Source organism: Chlorocebus sabaeus, chromosome 10, assembly GCF_047675955.1.
Source record: "Chlorocebus sabaeus isolate Y175 chromosome 10, mChlSab1.0.hap1, whole genome shotgun sequence".
In the NCBI taxonomy this organism is placed as follows: Eukaryota; Metazoa; Chordata; class Mammalia; order Primates; family Cercopithecidae; genus Chlorocebus; species Chlorocebus sabaeus.
The window spans coordinates 18,561,715-18,582,156 of NC_132913.1; the positions used below are offsets into that span (position 1 = coordinate 18,561,715).

The following is a 20,442-nucleotide window of genomic DNA, read 5'->3' on the forward strand; positions in this document are numbered from 1 at the left end:
TTCATCCATGTCTCTGAAAGGACATGAACTCCTTCTTTTTTATGGCTGCATAGTATTCCATGATGTATATGTGCCACATTTTATTTATCCAGTTTATCGTTGATGGACATTTGGGTTGGTTCCAACTCTTTGCTATTGTGAATAGTGCTGCAGTAAACATACATGTGCATGTGTCTTTATAGTAGAATGATTTATAATCCTTTGGGTATATCCCCAGTAATGGGATTGCTGGGTCATACAGTATTTCTGCTTCTAGATCCTTGAGGAATCACCACACTGTCTTCCACAATGGTTGAACTAATACACACTCCCACCAACAGTGTAAAGGCATTCCTATTTCTCACATCCTTGCCAGTATCTGTTGTTTCCTGACTTTTTAATGATCGCCATTCTAACTGGCTTGAGATGATATCTCATTGTGGTTTTGATATGCATTTCTCTGATGACCAGTGATGATGAGCTTTTTTTTCAAATGTTTTTTGGCCACATAAGATCAATGAAAGCAGAGAGTAGAATGGTGGTTACCGAGACTATGGGGGTGCAAGAATGCAGAGAGCGTGGTCAAAGGGTATAAAATCTGTTGATAATAGAGCATTATACATCTCAAAATTGCTAAGAGTCCATTTCAAACCTTCTCACCACAAAAAATGTTAAGTATGAGGTGATGGATATGTTAACTAGCTTGATGTAATTATTACATGTTGTATTATGAATTGTAACATCACTTTGCATGCCATAAATGTATCTAACTATAAATTACCAATTTATAATTTTTAAAAAGACCAGTGAAAGCTTGTTGGGTTTAGTACAGAACTGGGCCTAAGTTGTTTTGATAGCTTTAAATATCACTCTAAAAGCAGTTTCTGTGGTTCTCAATCCTGGTTGTGCATCTGAATAATCCACAGAGGTTTAGAAAAATATAGATGGTCAGTTTCCGTTGTAGATTTAAAGAGCTGGGATTTCCTGGGTTACATTCTAGACATCTGAGTTTTTAAAAAACTCTGTTTCTTCTCTGGTTTCATCCCCCTAGCCTGCTTGCACATCTCATTCTTGCATTCCTACATCTCTCTCCTGCATCATCGATTTCATCCTCTCCACTAGACCATGGCCATTGGTACACTAACATGCCATACCATCAGCTGCCTTTTGAAGAGTTTCTGTTGTACCCTGTCTCTCCTCAGTTTTGACCCTCTCCATGTCTGACCCATTTCAGACCTGTCTATACATGTCTCCACATGTTTTCCTCCCTGCCCACTCCCATCAGAAACTGTTGTTACCCCGGTCATAGCTGACCATGCCTTGCCAGAGCCGAGGACGGATTCTGTGCTCCATCTTGCTTGTGCTGTTAGCAGCACTCGACAAGGATACCCTTGGAGCACTTTCTTCTTTAGGCTCCTACAACACTTCACCTTCCATTTTCCTCCCACCATACCAGATACTCTCCCCAGGCTCAGGTGCTGGCACCTCTTCCTCTGCCAGACCTCAAAAAATGGGGAACCTCTGAACTCTGTCCTCTGCCCCCTTCTTGTCCATTTACAGTTACTTCTGATGGGACTTTAGTTAGTCCCATGAGGCTGAGTGTCATCTGTATGCTGATGATTCTCAAATCCATATCTCTAACCGTGACCTGAACTTTGTATTTCCACCTGCCTATAGAACATCACCACTTGAATGCTTAATAGGCATCTCAACTTAACATGGGCAAAAACCAACAGACAATTGCATGTTAATTTTGCTAAGTCACCTTTCGTTCAAGGGTTGCCTCTCTCAGGAATTTGGTACAACCTCACTCTCAGTTGCTAAAACCAAAAAACTAGAGGTTATCCTTGACTTCTCACTTTTCCTTATATTCCACATCCAATTGATCTGTATTTCCTAATCTTACTTCTGAAATATATTCTTTGACCGTTTCTTACTAGCATAGTACAGTGGAGCCATACATTGGGAGTTCAAATGCTGACTCTCTCACTGGCTACATGACCTTGGGCAAAATATCCAACTTTTTTGGGGGGCTCAGTTTCCTCATCTGTAAAATGGGGATAACAGTGATAACTACTGTTGGGAGTCAGGAAACAGTATCCCCAAATGAAAGCCTCAGAAGCGAAAGTTTTTCTCTGACCTCTTGTCCTCCTGTCTCCCAGCTCCATTCTCCCCCAGCCTAGCCATAGAAACTAGAATCCCTCTTTTCCCAGGCAGGCCAAAGAAACCATAAAGCTAGTCATTAAACCTAAAAAAAATTACTCCAATTTTCCTTCTGCTTTTCTCTGTAAAATCTGGCCATAAGGAAATTATCTGATCTGCCTTGTTTGCTACAGATCATAAGACCCCTATTCTAGAGGAGGTTTGGCCCCACACTCAGAAGGAAGGAATGCTGCAAGCAGAGGCCAAGAAGAGTCTAGACAGGCAGGCCTCACAGGGTTTCCCCACTGTCTATTACCATTACATCATTCTCTTCTTTGGTACAGTCATCTTTCTACATGGCTCTCTATACTCTGTTGAACATAAGCATAAAAATGGACAATTTCTCCTGCATCTTTGAGTCACCATTCTGAAGGCTCCTATGTATACACATTGAAAATAAATGTGTATGCCTTTTCTCCTATCAATCAGTTGGCCTCATGTCAGCGATTTTCTGTGAACCTTTAGGGAGCTAAGGGCTCCTGTTGGTCCCTATACTACCCTATCCCACAGGGTTATGATGATGGAAATAACATATATAAACATAAATGGTAATCAGAACAGTATTTGGGACATAGTAAGCCCTATAGGAAGGCTTGCCAACATGTTTATCATTCCCATTACCTCCAGTCCAATGAAATTAATATGGTATGATTATCATTCCCTATTAGTCCTAGGCACCTACCCTAGACCAGTCTACTAATATTGTTTGTCTGAATCTAAAAACAACAACAAAAATACCTTCTACCTGGTCTCCCTGCCCCTCCTATGTCCCACTATTAGCCCACAAAGCAGAAGAATTTGTCTTCATAAATGAGAAGTCACATCACTGCTCCTTCCCAGTTTAAAAGTCTCTAAATGGCTTCCTTTTACATTTAGATCACTTTCAGAGTCTTTATTGTGACCATGGCCTATATGGCTTAAGCGTGTCTGGCCCTTGTCTACCTCTCTGAACTCATCTCCTTCCGTTTTTAAATTTTGTACCTTGTGTCCCGGGACACACTTCTTATTTCTGTTCCTTGCACTTGCCAAGCTTTCCAGCATCTTCAGGTGGCCTTTCACCTTTGCAGCTGCCTCCTCTTGGAATGTTCTTCCTCGATCTTCACACAGCTGTCTCCTTTTTATTATTTATATTATACCCAAATGGCTGATGTCAGAGGTCTTCTTAAGTAAATACCTCTCCTACCCCTAGTTCGCACTTTCTCTACTACTACCTCAACCAACTTTTCTTACTTATGGGCATATAGTTGCCTATTTGTTTACTTACTTATTATTTGATAAGTATATGCTTCCTGTGTCTGCCCACTGGGGTGGGGACCAACAAAGCTGATCTAATCCCTGTGCAAAGAACAGTGTTTGGCCCACAGAAGATATTTAATATATATCTATCGACTACGAGTTCTACATGTAATGGTGATACACAGCCAGGTTTGTCTATTTTAAACTACCTAATTTTAAACAGGAATTACTGATTAACAAAATGCTTACGCACAACACTTTAATTGTCATCCTTTCATGGAAAGGTATAATTGAGTAGAAAAACCTGTTATTTGCCTTAACACATTTAATTGCCATATTTTCCTGCACAAAATAAATCATTCCTATAAGTGGCCAAGTTCTTTCAACCTTGAGGCTATCTAGCTAAGTTAGCAGCACATGCTTTTAGGCTTAGGACTCTCAGGTGGTGGCGGGCCTGTTCTCCCCATGGTTAGAAGCTGAGAATCAGAGATGCAGTGTGAGTTGGGAGTGAGTCAAGGGAACGTCCAGCTTCACGTTTAGTCAGGTGTGCAGTTGGTCCCTGAGTGGAGAGAAGGGCCCCGTGGGAGTGTCAGGAGCGGGGACTGCAGACAAACAAATCATGTCTTTCAAGGAACATGCCACGAGCAAATCTGGGACCTGAGTGGGGCAAATGCCCAGGAGTGGAGAACAGGGAAGACTCCAGATGAAGCCAGTGAATACTGGAGGGCAGGTCTGGGAAGATTCCTTGAATCAGTGGCCTCTGGTGGCATGGGAGAAAGGAGTGATCCTTTCATAGAAGGGACCTGAGACATGGCAGTGCTGTTGAGAATGGTGAGCTTTGTTCTAAGTCAAGTAAGCAGTCTCTGAAACAGCAGCCTTGAAAACCCAAAGTTTTAAAAAACATAGAAAATGCTACATTCAGGCACTGAGAAGTTACATAAAATGTGCAAGTGCCATCCAGATTGCCCATGTGTGCCCTATGACACCAATATACACCAAATGATTTCTCCTCCAGGCACCAGGACCCTAAACACAAATTAGAATTTAAGCCCAGAGGGAGCCGTGGCTGGTAGTGAGGGTAAACGGTCTACTCTTCACCGTGAAGAGCTGGCAACAGCTGAAACCGATGCACTCAGTACAGAAAATAAGGCTGACGAGAGAAAGAGAGAGTGTGTATAATTATAATTTTTATACTTTTGACTGTTGGCACTGGAGGCGTTTTTAGGAAGGTAAAGGTCTTAATTAGCACAATATTTTGCCGAGCATGGGGATGGTATGGAATGAGCCCATGACGTGGCATGCAGAGATCTAGACAGCTCCGTAAATTAAAAGACAGACAGAACCTGGCTGTGGGAGAAGGTGGCTGAGGGAGAGGAGAGTAAGTGGGACAGAGCTGGCCACGTTCTAAGGCGGATCTGGAAACTGAGGAGAAAGGCTACTGAGAAATACCCTGCAACCAAAGGACTGACAGGAAACAGAACTATCAAAAGACAGAGTTGAAGGCCCTTAGCCTCCAGAATGTTCTGCCATAACCCCATATCCTTCCTAGGGTTGGAGTTGGGAAAAATCAAGTATAGGGGGCGCTGTTTCACAGGTGGTTGGTGGGTGGAGAAGAAAGAGGAATTGATTGATGAATGTGAGTAGGAACGTGCCCCGGAAATGGTGACAAGAGGGAATAATCCAGGGGTTGTGGCTGGGGGGTGTTTTGCTTAGACAATATTAACTCAATTTTGTCAGTTAAGGGCTCCTCAAGTTGTTTTTGAATATCATTGTCACAGTAATAAAGAACGTAATATAGAAGTCATATCTGTATTTCATTTTCTACACTTCCTTGGAACCTGTTGGGGGAGGAGGAATTAAAGAAGACTGCTTTCCACCACCCTGAAAATCATTCCTTTCTGTGATCTACAACACCAGGGGCCAAGAGATTAGGGTATACAAATATGGTCATTTCAAAAATACGCTGATGGGGTGCTGGTGGTATATTGGTGAGCCTAGCTGCCTTCCAAAAATACACTGACAGAAAATATTCTCTGTTTTTTAAAAAATCTTGTATATCAAATTTTGCCAAAGTAATTTTTGACACATTATAATTAATTCCCTTGCAATCTTCCAAGGGAGCATTTCGTTAAAGCATAAAAATCCACACGGGGTCTGTGACCAGCTCTGACTGCAGTCTGTCAAAACCAGTTCTCTATTTTCCCACAACGATGTTTAACTCATGCAAAGATACTAGACACTGAGAATATGGAGAAAATATTTTAAAATAAAAAAATAAGTAGCATATAAAATTCATATGAAAATTGAATTACATGTATGACAAAAAGACATCTATATATTATATAAGAAGATATATTTATATATATCTACAAACATATTTTTATTTCTTATTTTACATATTTTGTTATAAAATGAAATAATCTTGTTCAAGTAGAAGATAGTAAGATGTGAAGGCAAGGAGAAAGTTCATTTAATATTGAACAATGAATTTTAGGAAACAAGCAGAGACACTATGACTATAGGAAATTTAAAAAATAAAATAGTTTTATGAAAGAAAATAGTGGGGCTTAATGGTGCTTACAGATATCATCTATTGCATTCAACTAATGCTGGAATCAAGAGTTGTTGCCTGAAGTGTAAAGAACTCTATGTAAGGAAAAAAGATACTGTTTCTCTTTTACTCACTACAGTTTAAGAAGCATTTGCTGCCAAATATATGTATTTTTATTATACTTTATGTTCTAGGGTACATGTGCACAACGTGCAGGTTTGTTACATATGTATACATGTGCCATGTTGGTGTGCTGCACCCATTAACTCGTCATTTATATTAGGTATATCTCCTAATGCTATCCCTCCCTCCTCCCCCCACCCCACAACAGGCCCTGGTGTGTGATGTTCCCCTTCCTGTGTCCAAGTGATCTCATTGTTCAGTTCCCACTTATGAGTGAGAACATGTGGTGTTTGGTTTCCTGTTCTTGCAATAGTTTGCTGAGAATGATGGTTTCCAGCTGCATCCATGTCCCTACAAAGGACACAAACTCATCCTTTTTCATAGCTGCATAGTATTCCATGGTGTGTATGTGCCACATTTTCTTAACCCAGTCTGTCAGTGATGGACATTTGCATTGGTTCCAAGTCTTTGCTATTGTGAATAGTGCCATAATAAACATATGTGTGCATGTGTCTTTATAGCAGCATGATTTATAATCCTTTGGGTATATACCCAGTAATGGGATGGCTGGGTCAAATGGTATTTCTAGTTCTAGATCCTTGAGGAATTGCCACACTGTTTTCCATAATAGTTGAACTAGTTTACAGTCCCACCAACAGTGTAAAAGTGTTTCTATTTCTCTACATCCTCTCCAGTACCTGTCGTTTCCTGACTTTTTAATGATCACCATTCTAACTGGTGTGGAAATACATTTTTTAAAGACCTCTTAGCTTAATGAAGTAAAACGTCCTTTTCATTTTTATCTCTAACAATGCCATGAACTAAGATTAATTTTCTCTGTAGTCATAAACAAAAACTAACGATTTAAGTACACGGTTTTCTGGGAGTAAGAAATGGTAATACCGACTCTTTCCTATTGTGAATCTATTTAATTCAACCTCAAGACAAAGCTATGAGTTTCTTCAAACTCAAATAGGAACCTCAGTTTCCCTTGAGAAGGCTTTTCTATCTTTTATAGTGACTATCTTCAAAAAATGACAAAAGAATGAGAACCCTTGAGGAGACAAGGCTGATTCCTAGCTCTTTGCCCAGAGGGAGTTACTAGTGATTACTTTAGTTGATATTTCTTCTGCTCTGTGTTTGAAGCTACTGGCTTACCTGTCTGCCTTTGGTCACACCTGTGTGGAGTAGCCAAACTCTTTCATTCACAGTCTTTATATTATTAATCATTGTGCCCAGATAAGTAGGAACAAAATTAAGGAAAAGGAGTCGGTTTGTTGTGAATGAATAAAAGAGACTATGCACCAGGCATCATTTAAAAAATAATGACTCATGTAATCCTCATTACTTCCCTGTAAAGCTAGTTACCATTACTGTCCCCATGCTTTCAGCTGAGGGAACAGAGGCATGGGGAGCCTAAGTAACGTTGATGGTTTCAAAGCTAGAAAGTAGTTGAACAGGGATTCAAACCAAATCCCAAGAACTGGGCTTCAAAGTGCATCATCTCACCATTCTGCTTTATTATCACCGAGGAAATTAGTGTAAAATGGATATGCTCATTATAGATAATGTGGTAGATCTGAGGTAGCACTGCAGAAACCAAGCATAGAAAACAAGACCCCTCCAGGTCTTCTTTTTTTTCTTTTTTTTTTTTTAGTGCGTCACCCAGGCTGGAGTGCAGTGGCACACAATCTGCTCACTGCAAGCTCCACCTCCCGGGTTCACGCCATTCTCTTGCCTCAGCCTCTGTACTAGCTGGGACTACAGGCACCCACCACTACGCCCAGCTAATTTTTCGTATTTTTAGCAGAGATGGGGTTTCACTGTGTTAGCCAGGATAGTCTCCATCTCCTGACCTCGTGATCCACCTGCCTCGGCCTCTCAAAGTGCTGGGATTACAGACGTGAGCCACCGTGCCCGGCCTCCAGGTCTTATTCCTTTATGCTAGTAGAGTATTCAGGATTCTGTGGACTCTATGGTAGAACTGTGTTTTTAGATGCTGAGTGAAGGCCCTTTATAAGCTTATCGAAAGGAGGTAAGTGAATTCATAGAAAAAAAAAATCTTTGCTGAGTCTTCAAGCATGCGACATTTCAATCAAGAACTAGTAACTGGAATGGTCTTTCATGACTGCTGTAAAATTCATGAATTAACACTTGAAATAATGTCAAATGCCACTAGGTAACAGACTAGTGTTATCATATACTGATCTGGAGGCAACTGGAGAATGTCAGCGCTCCAAAAATCTCCTTAAGTCTCCTTAGCCAGTTTCAGTTCCACTGTTAGATGCTTTGCACGTTTAATTCCTGCATATTTTTTTAAAGATATGACTATACCGCTTAACATCTCAGAGTGTGTGTCCAATCATCTTTACATACTATTAAATATTTTGCTTAGTCATTCATTCATTCATTCATTCATTCATTCATCCATTCATTCTACCAGTTACTCGCGAAAATAAGGTAAAATATCACATAGCCCCTTACCTCAAGGAGCTTGCAATTTTAGGAATTAATCCAGTTTGAGGGCTGAATTTAAGTTAAAATCAATTACTGCCCTATGTACTCCTTTTAAAACAATATAAAGTCAAGACCCTTTCAGTGCTAACTTTTTGTTCATCGTAGGCAAATCTCAGTAGGAAATGATAGATCGTATTAGTGTGGGAGAACTGAAAAGGGAAGATTTATACTCACTGAAAACCAGTGCCAATAAAAGAAGCAGAACACTTATTTTTCTTGAAGAGTGTAAAAATTGCTTCATTTCTTACCTCCAGAGCTTTCAATCTCTCTAATAGCAATTTGGTCTTTTCCTTCCCCTCATCTGTACTGCTGCTTTCACTCCTCGAATCCTCATCAACCACCATGTGAAGATCTTCCAAAGCTTCCTTATGTTTTCTCTCTTCCTCTGACAGCTTTTCCTGAAGCAAGAAAGAATTACTGTTTTCAATAATCTCCACTGAAAAATAAGCATGAGTGGGAGGCTAAAAAGGCTGGAATCCTTCTCCTGCATGTGCATTCTTCTGGGGCTGGGAATTTGCTAAACAAATTCTGAGAGGGGTTTATTTTTTAAAATGTAGATATTTTTACTGAACCCTGGAAGGACAAAGCCATTGGGTCGCCATCTTTGAATGCAGATGTCCTTTGCACAGGTGAAAAAGTGACTGAGCTAGCAAAGCCACAGGTGGGGTCATGTGGTTAATCCAATTTTATCTGCACAATGAAACTCAACTGTACGGTAAATTGCTGAAAAATAGATCAATTTTGATACTTTGATTTGTGAAAGGCATAGCTCCTCAAGATAGGATCATTAAAGTCACTGGACATGTAGCCATTTAATTAAAAGAATATAAAATATCACAAAATACTGAAATAAGAGTGATTTCAGAATTCAAAGCTCATACCTATTAGTTCTTTCAGCTCAATAATGACACAACCCTTTTTTTTTTTTTTTTTTTTTTTTTTGAGATGGAGTCTCGCTCTGTCGCCCAGGCTGGAGTGCAGTGGCCGGATCTCGGCTCACTGCAAGCTCCGCCTCCCGGGTTCACACCATTCTCCTGCCTCAGCCTCCCGAGTAGCTGGGACTATAGGTGCCCGCCACCTCGCCTGGCTAGTTTTTTGTATTTTTTTAGTAGAGATGGGGTTTCACCGGGTTAGCCAGGATGGTCTCGATCTCCTGACCTCGTGATCCGCCCGTCTCGGCCTCCCAAAGTGCTGGGATTACAGGCTTGAGCCACCGCGCCCGGCCGACACAACTTTTAAGGATCCCTTAGTCCCTTTCTGTAACACTGTTCAGTGTTCGTACTATCGCCTTGAGGTAGACATAAAACGTTATTTTGTCTTGACTCAATATTGGAAGCCCCTCACTCAATCTTATCCCTGGAAGCTTTTTAAAAGTTGAGAAGTATTAAGTTAAGCCTCATGAATGGCTCTCATTTTCAAGGGAAAAAGAAGTATCAAGAGATAACCATATTAAAAAAAAACACATATATTTTATGCATGGAGACTCTTGCTCCCCACAACCAGGTGACATCCTTCCATTACACTATTTAATTCTAAACACAATGCTGCAGAAATCTTTGCTTTAATGTAGCTCGTTATCAACCATCTGAACAAAACTGGATTATCAGTGGTAAGAGACTTCTCTATATTTTAGTACTAAGCTAAGATCTATTTGCAAATACAGAAGCACAAAAGATATCATTCTTACCCTTAAGGAGCTCATACAGTCTACATAGAAAAGAAGAACACAAGAAGAAGGAAAAGAAAAAAACCACAGCGTTTTCAAACTGTGTTCATCAAGGTGCTTTGAAGGTTCCAAAAATATTTAAGTGATGAAAACAAATTACGAAGTATGTAAAAATATGTCTTAATGTATATGTATATATTTATACACACATATATATCAGTGTATATGTGTGTATATATAAATCACTTTAGACCACAAAGTCAGTGAATTCATCCATGTGAACCTGTTATGCACAGATTTCAGGATCTAATTCCTCCTGTCATCTCTTTATATGTAAATGTGAAACTGATTAGAAAGGTTGTAGTTCTTTAGGAAATCAGACCCAAGCATGCCTAACTGTATACCATGCGCAGGTGTGAGTTCAGCTCAGATAAATAACAGGCAAGTTTAAGATGTACATCCACAGGCCAGGAAACATGTCCAGGTCATGGAAGCAGTTTTATAGCTTTGAATTTTTAGGGTTTGGCCACCTGTCACACTTACATTTCCATGATAAAAAAGAAATCATTTGTACATATTATTCCTAAACAAAGAGGTATTTTTACTTCTCTTTTGTAGTTTGGGATGACTGTAAATAAACACTAACCTAGGTTTATGAAGCAAGCTGTTTTAAAATTATCTTCATTTGACTTTTCTGTATATAGTTTTTCTTTCAACTCAGCATATTCCACTTATATTTTACACATATACATATGTATATACACACACATACATATATCCACACATACAAATAAATACACATATACACAGTCACACATTCCTTAGGAGATTTCATCATTGTGTAAACATCATAGAGAGTATTTACACAAACCTAGATGGGACAGCCTACTATACACTCAGGCTATATGGTACCTAGGTTGGAATCCTATATACCGTGTTACTCTACTGAATACTGTAAGCAACTGTAACACGATGGCAAGTATTTGTGTATCTAAACATATCTAAACATAGAAAAGGTACAGTAAAAACATGGTATAATCTTAAGAGACCAGCATCACACATGTGGCCTGTCACTGACCCACATCTTTATGAGGCGCATGACTCTGTGTGTGTGTGTGTGTGTGTGTGTGTGTGTGTGTGTATGTGTGTGTCTGTAGAAGTATCCTGTAATAATCAGAGCTCAATAGCTAATTAAAACAAAGAAAAGCCACTGGGGTGGTAAATGAAAAGCCAAAAGACTTCGGAATGTGGCAGCCAGATTTCAGGTCTACCATTTATTTAGCAGTTTGGCAAATGATCTTAGACAAACTTCTTCTGTTTTTCTTTTTCTTTTTTTTTTTTTTTAAATGGAGACTTGCTCTATCACCCAGGCTGGAGTGCAACGGCATGATCTCGGCTCGCTGCAACCTCCACATCCCAGGTTCAAGCGAATATCCTGTCTCAGCCTCCCGAGTAGCTGGGATTACAGGCGCCTGCCACCATGGCCAAATAGTTTTTGTATTTTTAGTAGAGACAGGCTTTCACCAGGTTGGCCAGGCTGGTCTTGAACTCCTGACCTCAGGTGATCCACCCACCTCGGCCTCCCAAAGTGCTGGGATTACAGGCCTGAGCCACCGCACCTAGCCTTGGACAAACTTTTTAATTTCAATAAGTCTTGATGTCTTTGTCTCCTAAACTCCTAAATGAGGCTAATGCCAACATATATATACTCACACACCATATAGTGAATTCTTGTTATTCACAGTAGTTATGTTCTCTAAAATTTTCATGAACAGAACACTGACTTAGGAAATGTGAAATTATTGTTCCTAGGGGAAATACAGAGTTAGGTTTCTGTGAGCCTCTGGTCACATTTTCATTAACCAGCCATTATATAATCCTGTTTTATGTGTATTTCTATTTAAAGACACCTTACATTTAACATATACTATTGATTCATTGACATTGACCTAAAAGCCAACAGCACCATAACTCATGCCTGAAGGAAGCTTATCTAACACACAAGTATTTTATCTGTAGGGCACATCACAGTCTACGTGTGGTTAGGAACACCAGACAGAGCTTCAACACTACACTTAGGGCCATTTCAGTGAAATCACCAACAAAAAGCACAAAATACAAAAAACGTACCACTAAATAGACCACAAACAGGACATTAGTTTATTGCATGAAAGCTAAAACAACAAGGCACAGTGCTGCCTTGCTCCATCTCAGCCAGTAACGTGAACCTTGGGTGACTAATTTTTCACCATTCCATGTTATGTTCACAAATGACCACAAAAGTGACACAAGTATTGATTTTCGGGTTGCAAATAAATTTCTGTGAGTAGAAAATTTGCAAATGCAGAATTTGCAAATAATGAGGAGCCACTGTCCTACCCTTCAAACACACACACACACACACACACAACACACACACACGCTTTCTCTCTCTCAGTCTCTCTCTCTCTCTCTCTCTCTCTCTCTCTCTCTCTCTCTCTCTCACAGTGCCTAGATACAGTGCCCAGGTATTATGATGTAGAAATAATTAAAGACAATATAGATTATATATGAGTATTTAGATTATATAAAATGTAAGGGTCACTTTCCATAACTTGAAGAAAGGGCAGTCAATGAAAGCTGTGAGACATGATTCCATGGAAACTGAATGTGACTCATACTCTAACACAGTGATACAACTTAAATAGTTAGAGAGGCATAGGGTGGGTGTTTGGTCAAAGAGAAAATTTTAAAAGGCTCCTAGTCAAGAGTAAGTTTTGTCCTTGCAGGTTTACAAGGAAATCAGTTTGATTATAATAGAGAAAAATTTTTTGAGAGAATAGTTGAGTAATAGGATCGAGGAGAAACAGAGGGAGAGAGGATGCTTGGAAATGAGACAAAAATTCAGACACAATTCATTCATTTGTTCATCCAACAAATGTTTTGTTAAACACCGATGACTGGGATTTGCTGATCTAGGGACTGGACTGTGGAAAACAAGACAAAATTCTTATATTCCATGAAATTATATTCTAATGTTGGGAAACATGACAAACTCCAAATCAAACCTGTAAGTAATGTAATGTATTAATAGCTGGTGGTAAATGCTATGAAGAAAATAACACCATGTGATGGAGAGTGGTATGGTTAGGGGCAATGTTAGATGTCCTAACAACAGAGTGAGGCTGAGTGAGGAGGTGGCCATTACAGCAAAGGCCAAACAATGAGGAGGAAGTAGCTGGGCAGTGGTTTGGGGAACAGCATTCCCAGCAGAAGGACTAGCAAAGCAAATACTCATGGCCGGGCCAGGCCTGCCTTACTGGCCAGCTGAGGGAGGGTCTGTGGTGGAGCATAGTGACTACTAGAGGAAGGCTAGCAGGAAATGAGATCAGAAAGAGAGCTGGACCATAGAAGGTCTTGTGAGGCATAGGAAGAAGTTTGGATTTTATTCTAAGTGCACTAAAGAGGAACTGAAATCTAGAGGTAGGGGAGTGGTAGGTTCTGATTTACATTTTAGAAACATCATCCTGACTGTTGCCGTGGAGAATGGGCTGTGGAAGGAAGGAGCTAGGAGACTAGTTGGAAAGTCTTTATACAGAAGGAAATGAAAATCAGGAATATGTTGAAGGTCAGGACTTACCAAAAGCAGTTCTTATGGTGGGTTCAGAATCTACCATGGACGATGGGTCAGACGCCCTGAATTCAGTGCTCAGATTTTATAACTCTGGAACTTTCTGGGCAAATCATTCCAACTGTTTAGGCCTCAGTTTCCCCCAGAGATAAAGTGATGAGTTGGACTCAATGTCTCTTCCAGGGTTAAAGTTCTAAGAATTCAATTACTCAAGATACAGTTTTCAGAAAGAAAACATTGTCAAGGCACTCAGTGGTAGCAGAAATGACAAGAGAACAGAAAAAAGTCCCTCTACATTTTGTAGTAAGAAGGTTGTTAGTGGTAACTTGAGAGCTATTTGACTAAAGTGTGACAATGGTACCCAAATTGTCAGTGGTTAAGCAAAAAGTAGAAAGGGAGAAAATAGAGGCAATTTTCTCAGATGCTGATTTGAAAGTTTGGCAGGGAAGGAAATCTAAAGAACTGTGGCTGAAGGGCATTGTGGAGGCAAGTGGAAACCTTTTTCAAGATACAAAAAAATGAGGTTGTTTGAAGAACTAAAGAGAAGAGGGAGCACGAGAGAGAGTAGCAAAGGTGGGAATGTACGAAGAGATTTCTAAAGCCAAGAAGGCGGGGGATGAAGGGCACTGGTAGAGGAGCCAAGGTTTGGAAAATACAGTTCCCTGTAAAATATCACTTACTTACTTACTTATTTATTTATTTTGACACAGAGTCTCCCTCTGTCACCCAGGCTGGGGTGCAGTGGTGTGATCTCAGCTCACTGCAACCTCTGCCTCCCAGGTTCAGTTGATTCTCCTGCCTCAGCCTCCCGCATTGTGCTACCACACCAGGCTGATTTTTGTGTATTTAGTAAAGATGGGGTTTCACCATGTTAGCCAGGCTGGTCTGTAACTCCTGACCTCAGATGATCCACCCACCTCAGCCTCCCAAAGTGCTGGATTACAGGCATGAGCCATACTGCGCCCGTCCCCCTGTAAAATATATCACTTACAGTTCAATTTCTCAGTTAGCATTTCTAAATCATTCGTGTCTAGCCTAAATTCTTAGAGAACAAGGATTTGAGTACAAGTAGCTCATCATTCAAGATGCAGGAAACACCAGTAGGGAGGTAGAGAAGTGACTCAAGGAAGGGAAGAATTATCTAACCCCAGGGTGAGAGAGCTGAGGTGTTGGTGCCCCAACCATGGAGGAATCATTAGTTGAGGCCAGTTCTTGGGGCATTCATTTCCCGGCTCTTCCAGCCTGGTGGAGGCAGTGAGGCTTTGTGTAGTTCTCATGTAAAAGTGTTCTCTGACAGAGATCCTGGCAGCTGGAAGTCACGGGGCCACTTTGAATGGTTCTGGGGTGTAGGAACTGCCAATGTGCTCATGACAAAGAGGCTTCAAAGCCGCTCTGACGTAACGCCACCCAGGACCAAAAGCCACGTCCGCATGCTGCTCCCAGACTAGTCACTGACCTAAAGGCATACTTGCCTGTGCTCTACATGATAAAATGCCCTGATGCAAATCCAGAAGGTGGGGTTCTCTCTTGTTTCTTAATCATTTAAGATTAACCTTTCATTTCCTTAATCATTTACCAGTGAGAGTATTAGAGTATAACGTAACATTGAGAAAGAGAGAAAATGGAAGGGACATATTTAGAGTAAGTGAGTGAGCAAAAGAAACAAGTAGGTGGAGAGACAGAGGTAGAGGGAAGACCTGAGAGAGCGGAGAGAAATGTGGCTATATCCTGTTCACAGATCACCATAGTCCATTTTAGATAGAATAGCAGTTGGATGTATCTTACACTCATAAAAACATGACAGTACTTTTAAAAATCAAGTATATGGATTCTATCCAAAAATAAATAACTCATTTTAATCAGAAAAAAAAAATCAGAAATTTTAGGTCCTTTGCCAATTAAGAATCTGAGATATACACAGTGAAAAGGGTATAAGAGAGAGAGTCAAAAATGTGTAGTGCTAAATACTGTGTGTCCGTCTTATGAACCTCTTCGAGGGAAATAAGAAAAATAAACCAGGGAAATAAGAAAAATAAACTCACGAGGATGCCAAAGTTGAAGAGAATAAGTTGATTTTAGAGGTGACCTGTTTTCATTTTTATGGCGTTTAATCAAGAGTGAATTCTACAAAAGTGAGGCTACCATACAAACAACTTTCACTCCCCACATATTTCATATATGATTGAGACCATAAGCTTGTTTGCCTCAACAAATACCAGCTAGGACTCAGAAAGCTAAAGATTTAGGAGCTCAGTTTGCATCGAAGGGTTTAAATTAAATTTCACCTTGTTGGTACATAAAGCAATCCTTAGAGCTGTAAGTTTCTCTAAGTGTTACGTAACCAGGGGAATGATTCACATTTGGGGGAGCACTCATCTTTTGTTCTCAAGCAGTCAACATCGTCAGGCCTACGTAAAATAACATCAGTCAACACAAAGCTCTGGAATGCATCAACTGAACTCAGACGGCATCCCAGGAAGCCCGGTTAGTCCCAAGAGAGCGCAGCACGGCTCTTCATGGATGGCCAGCTGCTGCTCAGTCTACACCCTTCTCCAAAATGTGTCAATGTGACTTCTTCATCTTCTAGTCACTGGCTTTCCCCATTCCAGGACACAGGAGGACTCAATCAATGTTCCATAAGGTTATTCTGTAATTCATTAATCAAGCTATTCATTTAATATTTGCTGAGCAGTTCCTATACGCTAGGCACTGAGGAAGATGCCAGGCATACAAAAGTGAATAAAAACACGTGTGGCCCCTGTTCTCATGGAGCTTACAGTCTTGCAGAAGATAGCGATTAATCAAAATATCAGGAGCAAACATAAAATAGCACTGTATCGTGTGCTGTGAGGAAGAGTTTGAAGGTGCTTTGAGAGCAGATAATAGAGTGATATAAATGAGAGGTTGGGAGAGGTTTTCCAGATTGAGGTGAGATCTGAAGGCACAGTGAGAGTTAACCAGGAAATAACCATGATATAAGAAGAGGGGAGGGCAACTGAGAAGTCCAAAAGTAGGCCAGGGTTTCTGGGGAGGGAGATGAGGCTGGATGGGCAGATGGGGCCAGGCCACTTGTCAAGGAGTTTTGTCTTTACCCTCAGGAAAATGAGAGGCCATTGAATGGAACGTCACTGACTATTTTCAAGTATTGTAGCAGTGAGGGTAACATGGTCAGATTTGAGTTCTGAAATCTCTCTCTCATACAGCGTGAATGGGTTGGGGAAGTTAACACATGTCAGGAAAACAAGATGCTGCTGCAATAGGCTAAGCAGGAGATGAAAGAACCATTGTTAAAACAACAGTCCCACAAAATGAGAACCCACAGTTTGTAAGGCGGTCCGCAATTCTAATTCTTTAGTATGCACTTCCTCTAATAGTGACAACCAGTATTTCCTTATTTCAATGTTTCTCAGAGAGTGGGTCATCGGCCACCAGCATCAGAGTTGACAGGGGCTGGGAGAGGAGAAGAAATGCTGCTTGTTTAAAATGCAGATTCCTTGGCGTGCTCTGGCCCTAGTGACTCACAATACCTGGGAGTGGGGCCAGGAATCTTTCATTTCAGAGAACACTACATGTAATTCTAATCCAAGATTAAGTGCCTCTGGACAAAGACACTTGAGCATAGAACATAAATCACTTTTACTTTAGATAAGCTTTTGAGGTGGCACATTTGATTTAATTTCTACTATTAATAAGTAAAATGAGCAGATAATTAATCATCCAAAGCAACATTCACTGGAGAGTAAGAGTGGGTGTGGCTATTAATAGTATACTGGAACAGTAGGTGTAACCAAACAAACTGATACACATTTACCTATAGCTTGCTAACCCTCCTTCAGTAGTAGATGTCCTATGCAAACTACTCTACCTTCGAGTGATGAGAGACCCCTCAAAATTTATATTTGAGTTCTGAGACTCTAGGGCCCACTATGTTATGACTGTTCCTTTTCATACAAGCAGATGGCATTAACAGCCTGTAACTACTTTCAGTGGCTTCTAGAGCAAAGGGCATTGAGGCTCCAAGAAACAGGTTCTATGTTTGCAACAATCAAGGGAAACATATGCCTACAACTCTCTTGCTTAGAAAGCCTTAGTAATTTAGGCTGGGCGTGGTGGCTCACACCTGTAATCCCAGCACTTTGGAAGGCTGAAGCAGGAGGATCACGAGGTCAAGGGATCGAGTCTATCCTGGCTACCATGGTGAAACCCTGTCTCTATTAAAAAAATACAAAAATTGGCCAGGCATGGTGGCTCACGCCTGTAATCCCAGCACTTTGGGAGGCTGAGGCGGGTGGATCACGAGGTCCAGAGATCGAGACCATCCTGGCCAAAATGGTGAAATCCCGTCTCTACTAAAAAAACACAAAAATTAGCTGGGTATGGTAGCATGTGCCTGTAGTCCCAGCTACTTGGGAGGCTGAGGTGGGAGAATCACTTGAACCTGGGAGGTGGAGGTTGCAATGAGCGAGTATTGCACCACTGCACTCCAGCCTGGTGATACAGCGAGAGTCCATCTCAAAAAAAAAAAAAAAAGCCTTAGTAATTTAAAACCAATGCCTGCTTGCCCCTTATTTTAATTAAATAGAGAAATCTGCCCATCAGTGTCCCAAATGAGGTAGAAGAGTAGCAATTTGTTGTCACAATAGGCTCACAATTTCTGTCATAAGAAAAGTAAGAAGAAAAGTTGGAGCATTTTCATCCCAACCCCAATACTCAGTTCCACTAGGTAGATATGGCTGCCTAGTTTTGTGTACAAAGGTCTAACCTCAACACGGTGACCCTTCTGCCTTCTACACCATCACCTGAGGAGTGACTCTAGGACTGTGACTCCAGGACTGTGAAGATAACTGAAGAATCCCAAATTATGGCAGAAGGGCTAGGCAGTAAACATCACATTCGGACATACCTTGGTATTTCATTTGACAGTCAACCTTCTTGCGGATCATCAAGCACCATCTCACTAGGATCTAAAAGTCTATTCTTCTCCAGGGTAGAGACATCTAGCCCCATTTTTAGTAAGCCTTAGAACAAGTAGAAGTAAGAAATCTGCATTCCCTCCTAGCTCTGCCACTAGCCAGCTGTGTAATTTTAGTTATCACATAAATTCTCTGTCCCTCAATTTCTTCATCCATAAAATAAAATGTACAAACATAGACTCACTCAAAGGTCTCTTCTCGCTTTAAATTTACACAACTTTGATCATCTGTAAAAACTCAACTTTGAAGGATAAATACTTAAAACACTGCTGAAGTTCAGGGGTTTTTAATACATAATTTCATTAAGATTAGATCTGCCTAGAAGATTCTCTGAATAATAAAACTTCTGTGCTTCTTTTCCAGAAGTGTATTTCTATCTTCCCATTTCCTCACCTTCTTGGGGAAAAAAAAATCTTTCTCTTTTTGCTGTGTACTTGTCTTGGGCCCTAAGGTTAAAGCTACCTGTAAGAAACAAAAGACCACTGAGAGTTTAGTGAAAGATATTCCTAACACTTTCCAAAAATCATGCCTTATATGAGCCCTTTCTAATGGCATTTGCTTATGAGAAGAATAATCCCAAGTGGCTCCTGGTTGCAAGACCTTAAAAAAATAAAGATAATTCACTTATCTATTTTTATTATTATTTTTAACTCTGATGGTGGACACAAAGCATCTGTGTAGTAACACTGCACGTATCCTAATGGTAATAACAGTTACCCTCTGTTTCCAACTCATTCATTACTTTTCTGATGGGGACTATCCTTAAATCTTAGCACCGTAGGGGGAAAAAATCTAAAGTACTTACACTTTTTAACTTGATGGCAAAATGAAATTATGGGGATAGGAAGAAATATCCAACTTTAGGAACTAGTCAGTTGTAGAAGTTAAAACAGAACTTGTTCATTTTGAGTATCTAACCATGTGTCAAATCCACCTACTAATTCATAGCAAAAATATAAAAAGCTATAATTTAGGACTGTTCATATGAGGCAGAGATCAGACTCTTTGCAGAACACAAAAGACATAATAAATAACGATTCATATTTGAATAACATCTCAGGGTTAAAACAAGTGAGTTCAGACATACCATTTTACATACGGCAAGGGCGATATAGGGCAAATATTCTGGACTCCCGTTACAGACAAGGAAACAGCCTCCAATGGGTTGTTAGGTGACCTGTTTAACAGTAAGTGGCAGAGCCAGAATTTAAATACAGTTCTGATTTTGGACATCATGCTCTTTCCACAGACTCGGTGACCTCTTTTGGACTTTGCCATGCATGTACAGATCTATCCCTAATGGTAGTAATTCTATCTGAGAATCTGTGATCTTTAGCCAACCGTGAACCATGCTACGGGCAGCGTTTCTCCCAAGGCTCCCAGGCCATTCCTCTACGGAGCTGGTGTTTATATCAGACATGTCAGGTCTGGCCTCAGATGACTACCAGCAGAATAGTTTAACAAACCACTACCACTTCCATAGTTAATGATGACTCAATTAGTTCAAAACATAAACACGCACCATAACAGGAGCTAAATGGAAATGCAGAGAGGCCAGTCATCTGGCTGACAGCCGCTGCAGCGT

General features: G+C 40.5%; 1 protein-coding gene across 6 annotated transcripts in view; it reads right to left on the bottom strand.

Moving 5' to 3' along the window:
* NCKAP5 (NCK associated protein 5) overlaps window positions 1–20,442 on the bottom strand; it is a 983,546-nt gene that overhangs the window by 289,593 nt on the left and 673,511 nt on the right. For all 6 annotated transcript variants that reach the window (XM_073019623.1, XM_073019626.1, XM_073019624.1 and 3 more), the window contains one exon: window positions 8,857–9,006. In XM_073019623.1, coding sequence (XP_072875724.1) covers window positions 8,857–9,006 — 150 coding nt within the window. The remainder of the gene's footprint in view (window positions 1–8,856; window positions 9,007–20,442) is intronic.